General features: G+C 37.5%; 1 protein-coding gene across 3 annotated transcripts in view; it reads left to right on the top strand.

Moving 5' to 3' along the window:
• Positions 1–23,604, top strand: part of LOC150086931 (hepatocyte growth factor receptor-like) — a 193,660-nt gene that overhangs the window by 156,205 nt on the left and 13,851 nt on the right. For all 3 annotated transcript variants that reach the window (XM_090372829.1, XM_090372831.1, XM_090372830.1), the window contains exons 17-18: positions 20,632–20,741; positions 23,187–23,349. In XM_090372829.1, the coding sequence (XP_090228955.1) occupies positions 20,632–20,741; positions 23,187–23,349 (273 nt within the window). The remainder of the gene's footprint in view (positions 1–20,631; positions 20,742–23,186; positions 23,350–23,604) is intronic.

Here is a 23,604-nt window from a genome sequence, read left to right as displayed (position 1 = left end):
TACTCTTAGCCTGTTCAAAATCAAATTTGAATTGATTAATAACTGCTTTTCAATTGTTGTGAGCTTTAGCGTAGGCAGAAAATGAAGCTAGAGATTTGGATGCAAGCCAATTGCAATTTTTGGAAAACCAAGGCTTTAATAAAGGTTTAATATATAGGACATAGGTCAGTTCAGTGAGATGTAATTTGTACAATTTAATTCTTAAAGTTCTTAAAAACTAGCTATAACTGGTAGATAATGATCAGAAACAGATTGCTTTGGCTAATTGTTATTTGGATATATTTAATGGTGTTAGCCCTTGATAATGTACTGTTGAGTGTAGTCTGTTTTTAATAATTGAACTTAATGAATGAAATTTATGTATGCATAATGCATTTTATTATAGGGCTTATAGCATTGTTTCAGTTCATGGTGCACACTTGCCTTTTCTCCTTCATTTAACTAACTAGACCGGATTGTTTTTTGCTCTTATAAGAGCCTGTTGTTTACTTGGCGTATATTCTTACCATGTGTATGGCATATCCAAAAATTTCATTACTTCATACAGTATGTCCCCCCCCACACTTTTTCTTATTCTTGAATATACAACATGAATTGTCAAACTAATAGAGTAAGCTTATCTGCAAAAAGATCTAAACCTCCCAAACACTTCCTAGTTCATTTCACAAATATACATCATCTCAGTTCTAATCTCAGTGATGTCCATTTCCACTTGCAGTTTGCCAAACCCAATGTACTTTTTCTGACAGAATCTCAGTTATCGGTTGATTCAACTACTGCTCATCTCAGTTGCCCAAATTATTCGCTGTATGATTCTTTTTGCCTCAAAGGAGGTAATTGTACATATATCCGTTCTGATATTCCCTGTCAGAAACTTGGTAATTTGGATGAGACAACAGATGAATTTGACACAATGAGGTAGAGAGATCTTCTCTGGCTTAAAATCTCTCTACCTCATTGTGTCAAATTCATCTGTTGTCTTTACCATTCTCCCAACTACACTAATCACTTGGAGCTCTTTGACTTCCTCTCTTTGCAACTTGACTTTCTGCAGTCCAACTTTCCTAACAGTGAGGTAATTTTCTTTGGTGATTTTAACGTTCACAACTCCAGCTGGCTTCCGTTTTCTAGTCACACCGACCCAGCAGGTCGAGATGCTGAGGCTTTTGCAATTACTAATGACCTAGCACAGATTGTTCACTTACCTACCAGGATACCTGAAAAACAACCCTTCTAAGTACACAGTTGAAGTGAGTGGTCCTTTAGGCACCTCAGATCAAAACTTGGTGATTGTCTCTTCTCTAATGGAGCCTTTATCTCATGACTATTCCCAACCTCGTGTTGTTTGGGATGACCTGCAAGATTTCTTTTCTTTTCCTTGGCCAGATTACTGATGTCCACGTTTGCTCAGATAGTGTCAGTGAAATTATTCTTGTAGGAATGGAATCCTTTATTCCACACTCCACTTTAAAATCGCATCCTTTATCTAAACCTTGGTTTTGCAATAAATGTGTTAAAGCTGCTTAAGAGAAGAATGTTTCTTATTGTAATTGGTTTGTTTCCATTTTTTTTCAGTTTCATTTTCTGCCTACACCAAAGCTCACAACAATTGTAAAGCAGTTATTAATCAGTCCAAACCAGATTTTGAACAGGCTAAGAGTAGAAAACTTGCTTCTTGCCCTAATGGTAGCCAGGCATTCTGGTCTCTTGCCAAAACTATTGGCTGCAACTTTTACCCATCTCTGCTCCCACCTCTGTCAAAACCAGATGATTCTTTTGTCACTTTTGGCAAAGGATAAAGCTGACCTGCTAGCATCCCATTTTTCTTCCTACTCACATATCAATGATCTTGGTAAAACACATCCCACCATTCCTAGCATGCTCCATTCAATGCCTCCTGCGGTCTTCCATCAAAAGGATGTCAGAAGGATTTTTTCGAATCTTGATGCTAAGAAAGCTCCAGATGCTGATGGTATTTCTCCACTTGTTCTCAAAAACCTGTGCTCCTGAACTTACTCCTATTCTTTGCCGCCTTTTTTCACTTTCTTATTCCAAAGGTGTTTTTCCTTCTGCTTGGAATTTGCTCATATCCAGCCAGTTCCTAAAAGGGTGACAAATCCCTCCCATCCAATTATCATTACATTGCAATTACTTCTACTCTTTCTAAAGTAATGGAGAAATCAATTAACCGCCAACTCTTAAACTACCTAGAAACCTTCTGTCTGATCAACGATTGCTAGTATGGATTCCATCAGCGTCAATTCACTGGTGATATTCTGGCTTATTTTACCTATTTATGGACAATTTCAATGGAAAAGTTTGGTGAAACGCAAGCAGTTGCTCTTAACATCTCAAAGGCTTTCGATTGTGTATGGCATAAAGGTCTTCTAAACAAGCTTCCATCATATGGTTTGCCAACTGTTTTTAGTAATTGATTATCCAGTTTTCTCTCTGATTGCTCACTGAGGGTGATAGTAGATGGCTCTCTCTCTCTTCTAACTTCTCCACTAATGCTGGCCCCAAAGGTTCAGTCCTTCCCCCCACTCTTTTCCTCTTGTATATTAATGACCTTCTTCCATTGACTGGAAATCCTATCCATAATTTTGCCGATGATAGAACATTGCATTCCACTTTCTAGTTTGAGAAACCTTGCCTTGCTCAATCAGCTTCAATTTCTCGAATATCCGCTACCAATTCCTTAAATGCTGATCTCCAGATAATTCTTCAGTGGGGCAAAGACAATTTAGTTTTTTTTTTTTTTTTTTTTATGAGAACCCCAAACACGAGAGGTATTAGAACCTATAGTACTTAGTACCGTGCTTGGGTTGGAGGTTGAGAAGACGAAAGAAGATATTTGTTGATATTGGACTTGAACTTCTGTAGATTGTAATTTTCAGGAAATACGTATGAAGGAAGGTTGTTCCAGGAAAACGGCAGTTGAATGAATAAATGAGGAAGATGAAAAGTTGGTTCTGTGGGTTTGAAGTTGGACAGTAAATGGATGTAGGCTGGTGGCGGCACGTGTTCGGACTGTTTTGAAAGAGAGAGCGGGAATTATAGAAGCCAATTCAGAAGAACAGTGCCCATGGAAGTATCTGTAGAAGAGGCATGCAGCAGAAACAGTGCGTCTATGAGAAAGTGAATGGAGAGACTCTGTTAGAGATGAATCGTTAATTAACCTAACTGCCCTCTTCTGAATGGAATCAAGAAGCCTGAGAGAGGTTTTGGGGGCACCACCCCAGATGTGGGAACAATATTCCATGGTAGGGTGGATTTGCGATTTATACAGACGTGAGCAGCTGTTTGGAAGAAAAGTAACGCCGATGAGCGAAAGAGAAAACCAAGTTTTTTTAGATGCAGAGGAAGCAATATTTGTAATGTGCTTGTGCCAAGAGAGATTAGAAGTCAGAGTAATCCCCAAAAGAGATATATCATTTTGCCTAGAAATCAGAGTGTCACTAAAGATAAGCATTAGGAGCAGAAGAATCCTTTTGCGAGATATAAGACAAGATTGAGTTTTAGAAGGGTTGAAATCAACTAAGTTGTCTTTGCCCCACTGGAGAATAACCTGAAGATCGGCATTTAAAGAATTGGCAGCAGATTTTCGAGAACTTGAAGCTGATTGAGCTTTAAATAGAAAGGGTGCAAGAATATTTGCTGATGCTATCGAGGCAGTGTTAGGTGGGTCGGAAAACTGCTAGCTTGGGGGGAGACAAAGACCAATAGATTGACAGTAGCCACTGGCAGAGGTGAAAGAGATTCTTGCACTGCTTCTATTAGAATGAGCAGAAGCCTGAAAAACAAGATGCATGGTATTTCAGAGACTGCTGGGAGCCATTGCGGTACAAGTAAACACATGGGTTGTGTTAGGGTAGCTAAGAATAGAAACAGGTGCAGGTATACTTGCGTGTACACCAATGCTAGGAGTTTAGTAAATAAATTTGATGAATTTGAGATATTGCTCAAAACATCGAAGGCAGATATTGTTGGGATATCAGAGACGTGGTGTCACACAGATATAAGGGATGCAGAACTGCAATTTGGGGAGTACAACGTCTACAGAAAGGATAGACAGGATAGGAAGGGGGGAGGGGTTATGCTATTAGTTAAGAAACACATAAAAACCAAGGAAGTGAAGCCAGTCGACATCGCTGGACAGTGCAGTGTGGAGTCAGTTTGGTGTGACATAAACATTGGGAGATCAAAATTGAGAGTAGGAGTGTGCTATAGGCCTAATGACTCTGATGAGTATAATAAGGAACTGTACAGGGAAATAGAGTGGGCCAGTAAATCAGAGTGTCTTATAATGGGAGATTTTAATTTCCCAGATATTGACTGGAATTTGGGGGCTGGCTACTCACACACTAGCAGGGCTTTTGTGGATTTATTGGATGATTGTTTTCTACATCAGCATGTTCAGGAGGCAACTAGAGGGAGTAATACGCTTGATTTGATTAACAGCAGTGATTCTTCATGCATTAAGAATCTGCAGATAAATGAACCACTAGGTGGCAGTGATCACAGTGTGCTGAAGTGGGATTTACTCAAAGAGGTAACTACCATTAGGGGTAAAGGGAAGGGTTATTGCTTCCGTAAAGGCGACTACGATGGACTGAGACAGTATTTAAATTCTATACAGTGGGACCAACTGATGATGTTACCAACAGCAAATTCAAAATGGGAAGCATTCAAAGAACTTATCTTGGAAGCTACTAGGCTTTACATACCAACTAAGAAATATTGTTCAAGGTTTAGGCCAAAATGGATGTCAGATGAACTAATGAGGCATATGGCAGAGAAGAAAAATGCATGGGATACATACAAATGAACACATGACACAGAAGCCTATGATAGATACAAGTTGATATGCAACCAAGTTACAAAGGAGGTTAGGCAGGCGAAGGCAGATTACGAGAAATCCTTGGCAAGGGATGCAAAGAAAAACAGCAAAGAGTTCTTTACTTATGTAAACTCTAGAAGGAAGGGGATGAATCAGATTGGTCCACTTGATATTGATGGGTCAAGTGTTGATGATCCTGCTCAGGTAGCTAACAAACTAAATGAATATTTTGCATCGACATTCACACATGAGGAGTTATTCAGCGAGGGGAATGCCAGAGGTGTATTCAACTCTAGCAGTAAGCTACAGAATCTTGAAATAACTGGGAGTAAAGTGGAGGAGAAACTGTTGAAGATAAACACAAGAAAGGCACCCGGGGGTGGATGGGATCTATCCAGTTATATTAAGGGAGGCAGCAAAGGAGGTAAGCAAACCCTTAGCCATAATTATGAGAGCTTCCTTGGACTCAGGGGAGGTACCCATAGACTGGAAATGTGCAAATGTGACCCCAATTCACAAAGGAGGATCAAAGGCTGACACAAGTAATTATAGACCTGTGAGCTTAACTTCTGTTCCAGGAAAATTAATGGAGGCACTGGTTAAAGAAGCACTGCAGGATCATTTAGACAAGACTTCAGTTATAGCTCAGACACAGCATGGTTTTGTTAAGGGGAAGTCTTGCCTGACCAACTTGATTGGATACTATGATGCAGTCACAAAAGAACTGGATGCAGGGAATAACTTTGATATTATATACTTGGATCTTAGAAAGGCTTTTGATACTGTTGCACATGGAAGACTGCTACACAAATTGGAGCAGTGTGACATTGGAGGCAAATTGCTGCTATGGATAAAGGGGTGGTTGAGGGGGAGAAGACAGAGAGTGGTAATCAATGGACACTGCTCATCGTGGACTAATGTTATTAGTGGAGTCCCTCAGGGCTCAGTGTTGGGTCCATTATTGTTTTCTGTATTTATAAATGATATTGATGATGGTATATCTGGCTTAATGTCCAAGTTTGCAGACGATACAAAGGTTGGCAGGGTTGTCAAGGACACTACTGACACTGTGCTGCTGCAACAGGATCTGGAAAGGTTGAGCAGATGGGCTGAGAGGTGGCAAATGAAGTTTAACATTGACAAATGTAAAGTACTACACATGGGAAACAGCAACCCCAGAGCAACGTATCAACTCTGTGGTACTACACTGACAGAGGTAGAGAATGAAAGGGACTTGGGTGTGGTTGTGCAGGCAGATATGAAGTTCTCTGAGCAGTGCAGACGGGCTGCAAGAGTAGCTCATGGAGTATTGTCAATGATATACAGGAATTTTTCCAGCAGGGATAAGGAGGTGATTATTCCATTGTATAAGGCGCTGGTCAGGCCACACCTAGAGTACTGTATACAGGTCTGGAGGCCTCATTTCAAGAAGGATGTAGAGCTGCTGGAACGAGTACAGAGAAGGGCAACAAGATTAGTGAATGGAACAAAGGGGTGCTCTTACGAAGAAAGTCTTAAGTTTTGCAAATTACAGTGTCTGGAGACTAGGCACCAGCGAGGTGATCTGATAGAGGTGTATAAAGCCTTGAATGGTTTAAGCATGCTCAATGCTGATGGGATTCTTCCTCTAGCTCAGAAAAATCACCTGAGAGGGCATAAATTCAAATTGAGGAAAGACAGATGTAGGATAGACGTGCGGAAATTTGCCTTTAGCCAGCGGGTGGTTGGTTGGTGGAACAGACTTCCATCCCTTGTGGTGGTGGTTGATAGCCTAAATAAGTTTAAGGCTCAGCTGGACAGGTATTTTGAACGAACAGAGGGGTGAAGTGGAAGTGGTTTTTTTTTTTTTTTTTTGGCTAATGCTGCATAAGCTTGCTTTCTTGCATCAAATGCCTCTACTAATGCTAATGCTAATGCTAATGGACAAGGTTTCTCAAAATGGAAAGTTGAATGCAATGTGCTATATCGGCAAAACTATGGATAGGATTTCCAGTCAATGGAAGAAGGTCATTGATATTCAAGAGGAAAAGAGTGGGGGAAAGAACTGAACCTTGGGGGACACCGGCATTAGTGGAGAAGTTAGAAGACAGAGAGCCATCTACCATCACCCTCAGTGAGCGATCAGAGAGAAAACTGGATGCCCAATTACTAAAAACAGTTGGCAAACCATAAGATGGAAGCTTGTTTAGAAGACCTTTATGCCAAACACGATCAAAAGCCTTTGAGATGTCAAGAGCAACTACTTGTGTTTCACCGAACCTTTCCATTGAATTAGTCCATAAATGGGTAACATAAGCGAGAATATCACCAGTGGATCGACACTGACGGAATCCATACTGGCGATCGTTGATCAGACGGAAGGTTTCTAGGTAGTTTAAGAGTTGGCGGTTAATTGATTTCTCCATTACTTTAGAAAGAGTAGAAGTAATTGCAATGGGACGATAATTGGATGGGAGGGATTTGTCACCCTTTTTAGGAACTGGCTGGATATGAGCAAATTTCCAAGCAGAAGGAAAAACACCTTTGGAATAAGAAAGTGAAAAAAGGCGGCAAAGAATAGGAGTAAGTTCAGGAGCACAGGTTTTGAGAACAAGTGGAAAAATACCATCAGGACCTGGAGCTTTCTTAGCATCAAGATTCATCAAAATCCTTCTGATATGCTTTTGACGGAAGACCACAGGAGGCATTGAATGGACTGTTTTGGGAATGTTGAGAGGTGTTTTACCAAGATCATTAATACATGAGCTGGAAGAAAAATGGGATGCTAGAAGGTCAGCTTTATCCTTGGCTGAAGTGACAACAGAACGATCTGGTTTGGACAGAGGTGGGAGCAGAGATGGGCAAAAGTTGCGGCCAATAGCTTTGGCAAGAGACCAGAATGCTCGGCTACCATTAGGGCAAGAAGCAAGTTTTCTACTCTAAGCCTGTTCAAACTCTAGTTTGGACTGATTAATGACTGCTTTACAATTGTTGCGAGCTTTGGTGTAGGTAGAAAATGAAACTGAAGAATTAGAAACAAGCCAATTACGATATGCAACATTCTTCTCTTGGACAGCCTTAGCACATTTATTGGAAAACCAAGGTTTAGATAAAGGACGAGATTTTAAAGTGGAGTGTGGGATAAAGGATTCCATTCCTGCAAGAATAATTTCACTGACACGATCTGAGCAAACGTTGACATCAGAAGTTTGGAAACAGAAATCCGACCAAGGAAAAGAATAAAAGAAGTCTCGTAGGTCATCCCATTTTGCATTCTTGTAATGCCAAACAACATGAGGTTGGGAATAGCCATGAGATAAAGGTTCCAATGGAGAAGAGACAATCACCAAGTTGTGATCTGAAGTGCCTAAAGGACCTCTCACTTCGACCGTGTACTTAGAACGATTGTTTGTGAGAAAAAGATCAAGCGTATTGGCTATATGATTAGGACTGTCCGGTATTCTTGTAGGTAAATGAACAATCTGTGCTAGGTCATTAGTAATTGCAAAAGCCTCAGCATCTCGACCTGCTGGGTCGTTGTGACTAGAAAACGGAAGCCAGCTGGAGTTGTGAACGTTAAAATCACCAAGGAAAATTACCTCACTGTTAGGAAAGTTGGACTGCAGAAAGTCAAGTTGCAAAGAGAGGAAGTCAAAGAGCTCCAAGTGATTAGTGGAGTTGGGAGAACGGTAGAGACAACAGATGAATTTTACACAATGAGGTAGAGAGATTTTAAGCCAGAGAAGATCAAAGAGAGGAGATTCCAAATTGCCAAGTCTCTGACAGGGAATATCAGAACGGACATATGCACAAGTACCACCTTTGAGGCGAAAGGAATCATACAGCAAATAATTTGGACATCTGAGATGAGCAGTAGTTGAATCAACGGATAACTGAGATTCAGTCAGAAAAAGTACATGGGGTTTGGAAGACTGCAAGTGGAAATGGACATCGTTGAGATTGGAATTGAGACCACGTATATTTGTGAAATGAATTAGGAAGTCCTTGGGAGGTTTAGGTCTTTTCGCAGATAAGCTTGCTCTATTATTTTGACAATTCATGGTGTATTCAATAGTAAGAAAAAGTGGGTGGGACATGCTGTATGAAGTAATGAAATTTTTGGATATGGCGTACATGTGGTAAGAATATACCCAGATCCTTGACATAACGTGGCCTCGACAATGCTCCCCACATACACACTACTCGGACTCCCTCCAGCCACTATCTGGCAGAGTAGAGGTAGCAAGATTATACACTAGCTGATCCGGAAGCCTCCTAGAGAGTTACCAATAGGTTTGGTCCGGTGTACTATCTAACGGCCGGCCTGCGAACACCGTTTTAGAGCTGTACCCTCGAAATGTAAGGAATATTGGATCTTGCCACGACATTCATCATAACCTCAAAAATCATCAATCATACTGCATGATGGAAGAGATAGGGAAGGGTTGGCCGGAACTTAGCTCTAGAGACTAAACATGGGTTCCACCACTTCAAGCCTCCAATAAGCAAAGTGGTGGTATTTCACCAGTTGATGAGAGTCATCTACTACCTAGTACTGCCTGGTAACATAGAGGGGCGGCGTTGCTCCATGTGGTGTGGGCGCCACACCTCGACCCCTGCTTACGTTGGTTCACACCTGGGTGGTCACCCACCATGTACTTGTGCATGAAGGTTATACCCAGGATTACTAACAGTCCCACCATCGTGAAGGTGCAAGCAGAGGATTTGGCTGTCATAGCCCGTCCGGACTTCACCGAAATTGGGTCCACTTGACTTGAGTGTCACCCAAATATCAGTTCCATCAGCGTTTTAGACTCCCAGGTAGCAAGAACAGCTTGTCTGGCATATCTGAGAGAATGTCTGTGACAACCTCAAGGACCAGTTGATTTCAATCCTTCTAAATCTCAGTCTTGTCTTATATCTCCCAAAAAGGATTCTTCTGCTCCTATACTTATCTTTGGTGACACCGATTTCTAGGTAAGGTGATATATCTCTTTTGGGGATTACCCTGACTTCTAATATCTCTTGGCACAAGCACATTACAAATATTGCTTCCTCTGCATCTAAAAAACTTTGATTTCTCTTTCGCTCTCAGCATTACTTTTCTTCCAAACAGCTGGTCACTCTGTACAAATCGCAAATCTGCCCTGCCATGGAATATTGTTCCCACAACTGGGACGGTGCCCCGAAAACTTCTCTCAGACTTCTAGATTCCATTCAGAAGAGGGCAGTTAGGTTAATTAATGACTCATCTCTAACAGTCTCTCCACTTGCTGTCTCATAGACATACTGTTTCTGCTGCATGCCTTTTCTACAGGTACTTTCATGGGCACTGTTCTTCTGAATTGGCTTCTATAATTCGCACTCGCTCTTTCATAACAGTCCGAACACATGCAGCCAACATCTATTTACTGTCCAACTTCAATACTCACAGAACTAACTTTTCATCTTCTCGTTTATTCATTCAACTGCTGTTTTCTGGAACAACCTTCCTATGTACGTATTTCCTGAAAATTACAGTCTACAGAAGTTCAAGTCTAATATCAACAAATATCTTCTTTCATCTTCTCAACCTCCATCCCAAGGACGGTACTAAGTACTACAGGTTCTAATATCTCTCGTGTTTGAGGTTGTCATAAAAAAAAAAAAAAAAAAAAATGACTATTTAGTAGCACTCACAGCTCACATGGAGTTTATTTTACTCTTAATAACTCATGTAATAATTTGATTCTTATTCTTTATGTAATTTCCTTACATAACTTAATTCTTATATTTCTTAATATAATTTAATTCTTATATTTTATATAATTTCTTCATATAATTTGATTCTTATTCAGTATTTCTTTCTTTGTGCATTTTGTAGTACTTTACGTACTTTAATTCTCTAATTCTGCTTATATATCCATATATTCCCATATATATGTAGGATGATTCAAAAAGAAGTAAATTGTTTTGTCAAAATCCTTCTTCTTCAGTATATCAGTCTATTAACTGGTTTGTCCATTTGATGAGCTGTCTCCATTTCTCCCGGTCTTGTGCTAGGTGTTTCACTTCTGCATAGCTTCGAAGCCCAGTTTCCTTCAGAATTGTATTTATGATGGTGTTTCTTGGTCATCCTTGTTTTTTTTTCTCTAGTATTTTGCCTTCCAGCACATCCAGTAACATCCCTCTATACCTCATGGTGTCCAATCCATTGTCTTCTGATTCTTCTTAGCAATTCTCTTTCTTCTCCTACACGTTGTAAAACCATGTTATTACTCATTTTTTCTGTCCAGCTAATCTTCTCCATTCTTCACCAGCACCACATCTCAAAAGCCTCTAGTTTTTTCAAGTTGGTTTTGTTTAATGTCCATGTCTCTGGTGAATACAAAGCAATTGACCAAATGTATGTTTTCATAATTCTTTTTCTAAGGTCTAGTGACATATTTCTTTGGTTTAGTAAAAAAGATTTTACCTCTAAATGCTTGTTTTGCCATCGCAATTCTTGAACTGATTTCACCGTGGCAAGATGAATCTTGTGTTATAATCTGTCCTAGATATTTGAACTTTGTTACCTGTTCTATTTTTTCTCCATCAGTTTCAATGTGAAATTGTTTTGGCTCTTTACTTATCATCATAATCTTTGTTTTATTAGTGTTAATTTTCATTCCATATTTCTTCACTTTCTTAGTTAACTGTTTTAGCATATTGGATAACATTCTCTGGCTACCTGCAAGGATTACCTGATCATCTGCAAACTTGATTGTGCTAAGTGTTCTTCTGCCTATCATTATACCTAACTTTTTATCATCAAATGCTTCTTTGACTATTAATTCTGCAAATATATTAAATAAACCTGGGGAAAGTAGGCATCCTTGCCTCACTCCTCTTCCTATTTTTGCTGTTTCTGCCAGTTCTCCGTTTAACCTGATGATGGCCTTTTGTCTCTTATGCAAGTCAAATATTACCCTAATTAATCTTTGTGGACATCCCATGTTTTCTAGTAGAGGAAAGGGCTCATTCCAAATTACCATGTCAAATGCTTTTGCACAGGCAATAAAGCACACATACAGATTCCTGCCATTGTTTATCATTCTTTCGCCTAAGAATCTTAAAGTTCCTATTACTTCTTTTGTAGATAAGTTCTTTCTGAACCCACACTGTGTATCCTCTAAAAAGTGTTCGATGTAGGATTCTGTTCGCATTTTTATGATTTTTAAGAGAATTTTTGATGCATGTGATATAAGGCTGATGGTTCTGTAGTCTTTGCATTTGGTTGGTGCAGATATTTTTGGTATTGGTACTATGACGGTTGTACAATGTTCTTCTGGCCATTCTCCTTCACTATATGCTTTCAAAATCAATCCAAATAGTAATTGCTTGACTTGATCTCCACTGTTCTTTATTAATTCTGCTGTAATGTTATTTATACCAGGAGCTTTGTTGTTAGGAAGTAATTTTAAAGCTAGCTTAAATTCTTATTTTAATATTTGATCTTGTTTTAAGTTTTGTTGTTCTCCTTTCTCATCATATTTAGAAGTGTAACTACATAGTTCCATGTATAAATCCTCTATATACTTTCTCCATGTCTCTTGTTGTTCTTTTGCATCGAGAATGGGGTGCCTCCGTAGCCAGGTGGGAAGGAGCAGCAGTGCTTAGCACATGCTTCTTGATTAGACTGGGGTTCAAGCCCATCACCACCAAATACGGAGGATGCGGAAAGGTCAAGGGAATGACCACCTCATATTCCCGGAGCAATATGGCCTTAGTTGCTAATGCTCCTAAAAAACCAAATAAGCATTGAGAATGGCATTATCTTTTTCATTCCTGATTGCTCTGGAGCGAATTCCATTACATTTTCTTGTTATTTCTTTAATTTTCTTGTAGGCCCTATCTGTTCATCCATACTGCATTAAGGTTTTGATTTCTTGGCATTGTTCTGTCCACCATTTATCCTTTGCTTTTCTGCATTCTCTATTAATTTCATTCTTGAGAGCACGGTAATTATTTTTTCCATCTTTTGTTTTCATGTTTTTGAAGATTCTTCTTTGATCCATCATTTGAAGGATGTCTTTTGTTATCCATGGTTTTCTTTTTGCCTTGTTTCCATTTCCCAGAAATTTATGAGCTGCTTTGTTTATAGTTTCTTTAATGTTATTCCACATCTGGTCAATATTATTTATCATACTTTCCTCCTTATTTACCTCATTATAGCTGTTTGTAGTATTCTGGAACAGTATTCTTATTTCTTCATTCTTTAGTTTTTCTAGGTTCCATTTATTATTTATTTTCTTTCTATTAATTTTCTTTAGCTTTAGTTCTGTTATCATTTTCACCACTGAATGGTCACTGCTCCTGGAAAAGACATGGCTTTTTTTACATGATTGCAGTATCTTTGTTTCACCAGAATGTTGTTTCACCAGAATGTAGTTTAACTGATATCTACAAGAATCTCCAGGATTTTTCCACATATACCTACGTCGTAATGGCGCCTGAAACCAAGTTTCACTACTATAAATCTTCCTTGACTACAGAAATCAATTAGTCGTTGTCCCCTCAAATTTCTTGCTCCTAGCTCGAAATCTCCAACAATATTTCCTTCTCTTTTGTCTCCCACAACTGCATTCCAGTCTCTCATTATAATTATATTATCATTTGATTTTGTTTTTCTCAGAAGTTCTTCCAGTTGTTCATAGATCTCTTCTACTGTCTTCATTGCTGTTTGATAATGGCATGTAAACTTATATTATTACAATATCAACTGTCAATCATGATGAAAAACGTTTTTACATAATAATTGCAACGCCTCCCTGACCTTTATCACTTTCTGAATGTATTATTTTATATTCTCTGCTGAGGAATTCTCCTGCATCTTTCCAACGGGTTTCAGCCAGTCCAAGGACATCTAGTTTATTCCTTTTCATTTCTCTTTTAACATTCTTTAATTTTTCAATCTCTAGCATAGTGCGTACATTCCATGTTCCAATTCCAAAACAGAGATTTCAGTTGCTGATGTCCTGGAAAGCCCTACTACTTTCCCTGTCGGGCCCGACATCACATTGCCTATATGCATTGTTGATCCCAGAATTGCCAGTTACTCTAATTCCTCTTTGACTGCTCATCATTGGTTTTCTTGGGAAAAAAAAAAGTAACAGGGTGGTTTCCCCTTGCCTCCCCTGCAGGTAGTAACCTTCACTGTCTGAGGCTGTGGTTGCTGTCGTTGGCTTTTAAGAAGCTCTTCTGCCACCAGACCTAGATCTCCCAACTTACCTTGTTGGTGACAACTGCACAAGCCCAGTTTCATAGCATGTTGAATGTGGCCCTGCACAGTCTCCCATCTCTTGTTAGCACCTGACTTAGTTTTCCGCTGGAGTTATAACCGAACCTTCCACTAGGTTTCTCAGGCCTCAGGGTTCACCAGCGTGGAGGTGAGAGTGGGATTGAGAGGCTAGGTGATTTTCTAGAGAAATCATGTATTGTGCATGCACAGCCCTTTGAACCCCCATTTGAATATTGCTTCCTCTGCATCTGAAAAACTTGGTTTTCTCTTTTGCTCTTGCCGTTACTTTTCTACCAAACAGCTGTTCACTCTATACAAATCGCAAATCCTTCCTGCCATGGAATATTGTTCCCACAATTGGGGCGGTGCCTCCAAAACCTCTCTCAGGCTTCTGGATTCCATTCAGCAGAGGGCAGTTTGGTTAATTAATGATTCATCTCTAACAGAGTCTCTCCACTCACTGTCTCGATGTACTGTTTCTGCTGTATGCCTTTTCTACAGATACTTCCATGGGCACTGTTCTTCTGAATTGGCTTCTATAATTCCCACTCTCTCTTTCAAAACAGCCCTAACATGTGTCGCCACCAGCCAACATCCATTTACTGTCCAACTTCAAACTCAAAGAAGCAACTTTTCATCTTCCTTGTTTATTCATTCAACTGCCGTTTTCTGGAACAACCTTCCTATGTACGTATTTCCTGAAAATTACAGTCTACAGAAGTTCAAGTCCAATGTCAACAAATATCTTCTTTTCATCTTCCTTGTTTATTCATTCAACTGCCGTTTTCTGGAACAACCTTCCTATGTACGTATTTCCCGAAAATTACAGTCTACAGAAGTTCAAGTCCAATGTCAACAAATATCTTCTTTTGTCTTCTCAACCTCCATCCCAAGCACGGTACTAAATAATATAGGTTCTAATACCTCTCATGTTTTTTTCAAAAAAAAAAAAAAAAAGACTATTTAGTAGCACTCACAGCTCACATTAGACTTGAACTTCTGTTCAAGTCTAATGTGAGCTGTGAGTGCTGCTAATCTTCTGATGATTCAAAAAGAAGTAAACTGTTTGTCAAAATTCTAGAAATAAAAATTGTTGGGATGTACACAGGTGAACAGAAAATCTCAGAAAGTTTCCTATAGACTACAGCCTTGATTGAAGAGAACTCTGTAGTCCCTCAATATAAACTTCAGAAGTCACACAGTAGACATTGATTTGATAGTCTGTTTCTTCTCATGTTTGTGGCAATTGATGTCACTACTTTAGCAACCTGTTTTTTACTTCAGGAATTGTGGCATTTGTGACATAAATGCAGCATTCTTTATAAAGCTCCACAAAAATAAGTCATATGGTTGTTTGTTCAGAGATGGGAGGGGAGGGCGGGGGGAGATAGCATATGTCATGCCATTCTTGCTCAGATAGTCTGTTATTGAGATTCTCACACATACAACATGCAAGTGAGGGGAAAGTGCATTTTTGTCCTTAAAGATGAAATGAGTAGAATAGCCAATCAGTAGAATTGAGGTATAAACTATTCAGTATGTTCAGGTATACATTCCCATTTGTGTTCTTTTCCATAGGAAGAAAGGGCCATAAATTTTTATATATGAAATGGCATTAAACACCCTATTTTTGTTGTTACATTCATGCTTGATGATTTAATGAGGACTTTTAGTTCCCACATTCAAACTTTGTGCTAGTTCACTTTCTTGCTCAAGTGAAAAATAGCTTCATCACTGAAAATGCTCAGAATCCAATCCCCCCCCCCCTTTTTTTTTTTTTTTTTTTTTTGCTGAAAGACTTCTCTTAAATGTTGTTTTGCTTTATCAGTGTTATTGGGGTAACCTGGACTCTTTTCCTTACAGATATAGCTTTTGCTTTTAGTCTGCTTACACCACTTGTAACTTGACTTATGCTGTGTAGCATGTATAAAAGTTACGTTAGGCACTAGATGCTTAATTTGGCTTTGCAAACTGGATGCCACAAAATGCTTTTTTTTGCCATGGAGAAGTCATTTTTATTGTGTTCTTCTGCAGATGTAACAGAAATTAAATTTCTATCAAGAATTTAAAAAAAAAAAAAAACAGAATTAATTTATCCTTTGTTATTTGAAAATATATTGTCATATGCATGATTGGTATTTCACAAACATCTGAAAGTGTTTACCCTTCTTTTTTGAATCATCCTCTACATGTATGAGTGATTCAAACATTGAAAGTTCAGATACTGTTAACTATAAAGTCTGGTTTAGTTTTGCTTCTACATATATGGTGAGCTATTTATGTATTTTTGCTTCTGCCCTTACTGAAATTTCTGATTATTTTGTGAGTTATCCTTTTCTTACAATATAATGTAATTAAATTTTTTTTGATATATACCAGTTTTACAAGTTAACAGTTTTCTTAGAGGAGTAGATACTTTTGGTTCATTAAATTTAAAGTTATATTTCTTTTCCACTGCATGGTTTAAATAATATAATGGCCCATTATTTGGTCTACAAACATTTCACTTTAAGACTGGGTTGTATTTGTCTGTCCATCAACGTCTCCTACACTGCTAACCTTGCATCCATTGCAAAATATCTGACAGACAAACTTTTTTTTTTTTTTTTTTTGTTTTTTCTTACTTTCCTGAATTTAGGAATAATATCATATCTTTCCACATACTAGTTTTCTCTAAATGATGACAATGCAGTATTTTCTGTTTTCGTTCCAATTTATTAGAGTTACAAGAGGTTAATTGTTTCGTTGCTGTCTAATAAATTCCACATGAGTGAATATGCCTGTTTTGAAATAAGCTGGAGCGTACAAACACTCCTTATTCAGCACTGAGGTAAAAAAGTTCACCTCTGTCACTGGAAGGACCAAAACACTTTCAACTATCTGCATACATTCACTAATAGAAGTCATCCGTTGTCCAATGAAAGACCAGTAAGTCTTTAAACAACTGGCACGGGGTACTCTGACTTTTATACAAATAGCAGATTCATGTTTTTGATGGTACTATTTGTAGAAAACAGTATTAGCACTTTACATCAGTTTGTTGGATGGTATTATCTGTAATGTGAGCATAAGCCCAAACCGCGGAGGTAAAAAGTTTGCTTCTAGTTCACTGGAAGGATCAAATAATTCTCAGGGCAAAAACTGAATGCAGAAATGTATACAGTTTTAAAATTATTTCAGTAACTGTATTGAAATATAACCTCTGACCTTCACTGCTTTGTATTTTATCTTTGTATAGTATTGAATTGAGCCATATAAATTTCATGTTGTATTACAGTAGCATTTCACTCCCCCCCCCTTGTCCTACTGGCATCTGTTTTTCAGTTATAATCTTGTATTGTAATATGCCATGAGCTCTTATTTTATTACTGAGGAAGTAACACAGTTATACCCTCAAAAACAAATAATAGCCACTATGGACTCTGGCAAGTTATTTCTATGCAATTCTTATTGTATTAGAAATAAAAACATATATATTCATATGAAGTTTTCAGTTTCACTAGAGTAGTAGTTGTTGGGTTTTTAGGAGCATTAGCAACTAAGGTCATATTGCTCCGGAGATATGCAGTGGTCATTCCCTGACCTTTCTGCATCCTCCGTATTTGGTGGTCACAGGCTCGAACCCTGGTCTAATCAAGAAGTGTGTACTACGCACTGCTGCTCCTGCCCACCTGACTATGGAGGCACCTAGTTTCACTAGAACAAATTTTGTCATATTTATCACCTAAGCAGTCAACCTCCTTTCATTTGAGATTTTATGAATTTGATCAATTTCTTTTAGCTAGTCAGCTGTTAATCATTGGAATCAATTACTTCCATTGGTAATCAAGGCTGATGACTTGGGGAAAATCCAAATATCAGCTGGATAAATACTTACAGAAGAGTGGAACACATAGATATGTTTTTTTTTTTTTTTTTGGTTTTTTTCTGTGCTCAAAAGCTTAATTTCTTTGCAGTTATAAGGCCAATATGATACAAGTTTTTTTTTTTATTTGTTTGTTTTTGGAATTCTTTCACATTCACACTCAATATGATCTTTCCGCCTTTAACTTCTATGAAACTTATGACACTTACTACTGACCCAAGTCTTATTTGAAGTTCACCAGTGTAACATACCATATAAGTAATAATTATTTGTTGACCATAATTATATTAATACTGACTAACATTAGATGCCAACATATCATAAAAATTATAAATCATTCCATATAGGATTATGTATTGAATAAAGCCCTTTGCACGAGGCACCTCCATAGCCAGGTGGGCAGGAGCAGCAGTGTGTAGCACATGCTTCTTGATTAGACTGGGGTTTGAGCCCATGACCACCAAATACGGACGATGCGGAAAAGATCAGGGAATGACCACCGCATATCCCCGGAGCAATATGGCCTTAGTTGCTAATGCTCCTAAAAACCAAATAACAAACAACTTTGCACTGTTATCTCTGGAATCAATCCCAGCTTGTGAAAAACTGTAATAATCTTTCTACCAAAGGCCCTCTGATTGTCCATATGATTACTCTGATTGTCCATATGATATGATTGTCCATATGATTACATCTGCCAAACTAGATGACTCATGCTGCTGATTACTAGTATTATTTTATTAGTTTCTAATTGGATAGTGCCAAATTAAAGTCAGATTAGATCACTGGGGGGACAATATGATAACCAATGCTTTATAAGGTATAAACACCAGCATTCTTGTTAGTTAAATACTGAGAGAGCAACATTTTGATTATGTGTTTTTAACAATTGATCTCAAACTAAAGGAATGTTAAAGCAAGCATAGACTTAATAAATCACTTTCTCCACTGGAACTTTTCTGTTTTTCATTTCATTTGGAGCTTCTAATTTGAGTGTGCTGGACTAACTTTGTTTTTCATATATGGTTATTAGTGATGTAATTTATTTAATTTCAGCCTTAGTTCTCTTTCAGTGGTGTAAGCGTAAGAGTGGATAATGAATAGATTATTCAGAATTAGAATATTCAGAATTGCAGTGCTTAATCCCTCTTACCTGCACCTGATTTTTCTATAGTGCAGTGCAGGTACCCTTGATTTCTCCACTGATATTCCTATGGAACTCATCCAGGTACACTGCTAAATTGATGTTTTTTTCCAATGTTTCAGGTTACATGGGCACTCTTATTGACACAGCCAGATCTGTTTCCAACTTTCAGCTGATTATTTTGCTGTAATATCCTGGGACTACAGGTATTATGTGGTGATCAGACTGTGACACTTCTCATAGTTATGATCAAATCTAAATCCCAATCAAAGAAGATAATAGATTTCTCCCTCCAACATTGACAACATTCAGAGCCTTCATTGTATCTTTCAGGTGAGATAGTCTTAAGCTTCTGCCCCCCCACTTTACCAGTCAGCTTTCTTCTGTCCCATCTGATGCAGTCTCTGTTGTCTTCCAACAACCACCTCTCCATGTTGATAATATATGTTTACAGTCTCCAAAGGATGTCGATGGCAAATGACCACCACTAGCCATCCAATGATGGTCATCTGCCATCAACAACCATGTGATCAGAAAGAAATTCAGGTGTGCCAGTACTTTTGCCCTCCACATGATCAAGTGGTTAATGTAATTGGCTTCTTCCTGCCTAGGCTGTGACCTTATAAATAGATTGTCTTTTCAGTATTTCTTACCTACGGAGATGGGGGAACCTCTAGTGCCTTTAGATCCTTAAACACTGCTATAACAACACTAAATTCTAAAATTTTATATTATTCTCTTTTTTTTCTCACAAAATCTCAACTTATTTTTGTTTTCTTTCTTTTCTTTTTTTGTTTTCACAACCACATTTGGATTTGGCTGCAATCCCCTCTCCTATAATCTTGTTTAATTGGGAACCCAACTTTATTTTTCAGTTTTGTTAACTTTCCTAACCTGTATTTTAGACTGTCCTGGTTGTTAAGTTTTTTTGTAAAGAGCTTTGTATATATCGTTCCTTTATCTAATACATTTATACTCTTACAGTACTATTACTAATAATAATGAGATATCCTGCAAAATACTATTTATTAACTGTTACAGCACTTAAGATGTTAATCATAGCACTGAAACTAAAAGAAGTTTCCTTTTCTCTGACAGTACTGTGCATTCCATGAAGACAGCCTTAGAATTGCAAAATAAATAAAATAGAAATCTGCATATTGTGCAGAAAAAACTCAGGGCACCACACCATGCCTTGTAAAATGGATAGCAGCTGTGGTCTTTTTTCAATATGCTTCTTTTTGCATTGTTATGCAGTGCCACTTCTCCAAGCTGCTTATCATTTCTACAATACCACTGCTAAGGATACATTATAGTAGTATTGTAGAAATTAAATGAAATGAGAGTTAATATTATTGCTAGTAATAATAGTTTTCGTTTTGAAATATTCTAAAATTGAAAGCAGTATATTTCTAAGTTACAGTCATGCTAGTATGTAAATTTCAAATTCTATTAGACTCTGTAATGTAGCTAGTAGCAGTCTGAAAAACTGTTATACTTTTGTTAATTTGTTCCGACAGATAACATATCTTCATTCATTTCAGTCTCCTACACTCAAAGATTTACTTCAGTTTGGTGTTCAGATAGCTTCTGGAATGAGATATCTCTCAGATTTAAAATTTGTACATCGTGATCTGGCTGCTCGAAACTGCATGTAAGTTAAATGCTATGTATCATTGAAGATCAAGTTATTCTTTAATTTAAAATGTGATTACAATATTTATTTGTATGCATTACATAAAATATCAAGACACACAAGTTATTTTGTGTAGTCAGGAGAATAAAGCAGTTTATAAAATTAGAATATAGATTAATATGCAGGCAAAAATTTAATTACACATATGAGGCTGCAGGCATAGAGACTTGAGACTTAAATTCATATAGCATATTAGGAAACACAGGTCAATAACCCCTTATAAATACTATTTAGTGGTGGTATATTTGTGAAGTGAAAATGACCTTTGTGCTTAATCTACTGGTGGCCTGGTAGGTATCAGTGTTTTGCCATATTACTGGTATACCAAATTTGAGTCATCATTTTAATGATGACTTAAAAGCACAATTGCTAGAATAATTTATCGTTTTGAGTATTTAAATGATGCAAGGATTATATCAGTATCAATTTTATGTAAATATCCTTCAATATATTAATTAAAATGGCTTTCGTTAAAATTATACTGTATTACTTTTCTTTTGTCTTCCTTAGTTAAGCAAATATATAAGCATTATTAATTTTGTATGTTCTGCTCCAAATGTGAAACTACATGTAGAGCATGGTGCTCTACATGTCAGTGTAGATAACAGTGATCTACATAGGGTGTTGTCGATTGTAAGCTTGATCTGAATATATTGACAGGCTATATATGAGGTGCAGTCCAAAAATTGCCTCCATTTATTTATTACAGGGGTTGTGACGTAGTGTAAGACTTGCATCTCTCTTTTCTACACTATGTAGACAAAGAAGCAGAAGTTTGTGTGGGTGCAAACTTCCACATTTTTGTCTGCACCCTGTTGCTACCTCCATATATATCCTGTTCTCATAACACTGTGCAAGGGTTTCTTTGGAGGTGTGCAAGGTACATTGTACTCATTGGTATTTTGCTGTTCCCAATGAATTCCACTCATATTATCTTTCAGTTTCTTACACAGCCAAAAGTCTGACATAACCGGATCTGAAATATATGGAAGTGTGTAAATGTTTCAGTCTCCTTGCATGTAGAAATTCCATGACTGAATTAATCTTGTGAGGCAGTACATTGTCTTAGTGCAAAATGAAATTGCATCATGCCAGATTGAAATGAATCTGCTCAACTGCAGGCAGATTATGAGAAATCTTTTAATTTAAGAATGCAAAGAAATGTAGCAAGAAATTCTTTGCTTGTTAACATTAGAAAAAAATTGCTGATATATCATTAGTTCACTTGATATGGATGGCCTAATTATTCATGATTCTGTACAGGTTGCTTACAAACTGAATATTTGGGCATCTGCATTCAGAAATACATTTTTAGGGATGAGGATGTCAGAAGTATACTGAATTCTAACTAGACGTTAAATGATTAACTTTTAGTTAACATATAAAGGTATATCCTTTATATGTTAAGTGAAAGGAAGCTGGAAAAGAAATTACTGCAGGTGAAAGTTAACAAAGCAATTGGAGCTGAAGGAATCTATCCAATTATAATAAAAGAAACAGCAAAAGAGTAATCAAACCTTTAATTATAATACTGAGAGTATCCTTGGATTCAAAGAAAGTCCCTACATATTGAGGATATGCAAATTTCTCTTTTATTCATAACGGTGGTTCAATGGGCAAATTGGAGAATCTATAGACCTGTAAGTTTGACTTGTGGTGGGGAAAATAAGGGGCAGGTTAAAGAAGTTAATAGTGGTATAGTGTTTGGGTTGGGGGCATGTCTGATGTTCCCCACAGCTGCGCAGTATACTCTGTGCAGTAAAACAATACTCTGCGAAAGCCAGAAGTGTGTGTAGGTAGCGTGTTATATTTTGAAGTGTAGTGTTGGGTTGTGTTGTCATCTGGCTTTTTGCTGTGGGTCCCCTGATGAGACCCCATGTTGCCTACCACTAACCTCTGGGAGGTAGCCAGGCAGCCCCAAAATCTCTGGCTGGTCTCTGCCAGGGTCGTCTGAGCTTCCTGACAGAGACCAAAAAAGAGAGAGAGAGTAGGAAAATGAGGATATAGTTTAGGGAGAGAGAAGAATGAGATAGGACGAGCCTTGAGGATGACAGCAAAGGTATCCTCAGGTGAAATAGAGATGCCTCCATTAAATGCAAACATTCCAAAAAAAAAAAAAAAAAATCCAAATCCAAATTAGACTCTTAACAGAATCTATAAATTTCTTAAAATTGCAGGCAATTTTAAGAAATATGCGCAATGTGCTACTAGCATATGCCTGTTAATGCCTTTATTTTTTAGATTTAAAGCCATCCAGGATAAGTTTAAGAATACATTATACTGTATTCTTAATATATAAACCTATAAACCTTGATTAAAGCTACCTAAACATCTGTATTTATTTTAAAGGTTTCACATTTTAATTTGTCAAAATAGCTTTAGAAGTTTATATATTTTTTTTAGGCTGGATGAAGACATGACTGTGAAAGTAGCTGATTTTGGACTGTCTCGTGATATTTATGAAAGAGATTATTACAGTAGTGATAATAAAAAAACCAAGCTACCTGTCAAGTGGATGGCTCCAGAGAGTTTAGAGAAAGGCACCTATAATACAAAAACTGATGTTGTATGTGTTATTGAATCAACTTTGAATTTATGATATTTTTAAAAATTTTATCCAGTCTCATATATTCATTTGTTTTTATTTTTTAATGTGAATGAGAGTGAAGTACAGATTTCAATAGAAATAATCCTAAACAATTATTAAGCCCAAAGCTCCTTTGTAGAATGTATTTTTTTAAACAGCTAAGTTTCATATTTTATGTTTAATATCAAACTTAGCTATTTTACAAATTTTAGAAAATTAATTTTGCAATGGAGC

This window comes from Mastigoproctus giganteus, chromosome 4 (assembly GCF_048544385.1).
Source record: "Mastigoproctus giganteus isolate SK-2022 chromosome 4, ASM4854438v1, whole genome shotgun sequence".
Classification (NCBI taxonomy): domain Eukaryota; kingdom Metazoa; phylum Arthropoda; class Arachnida; order Uropygi; family Thelyphonidae; genus Mastigoproctus; species Mastigoproctus giganteus.
This window is presented reverse-complemented; position numbering and strand designations above follow the sequence as displayed.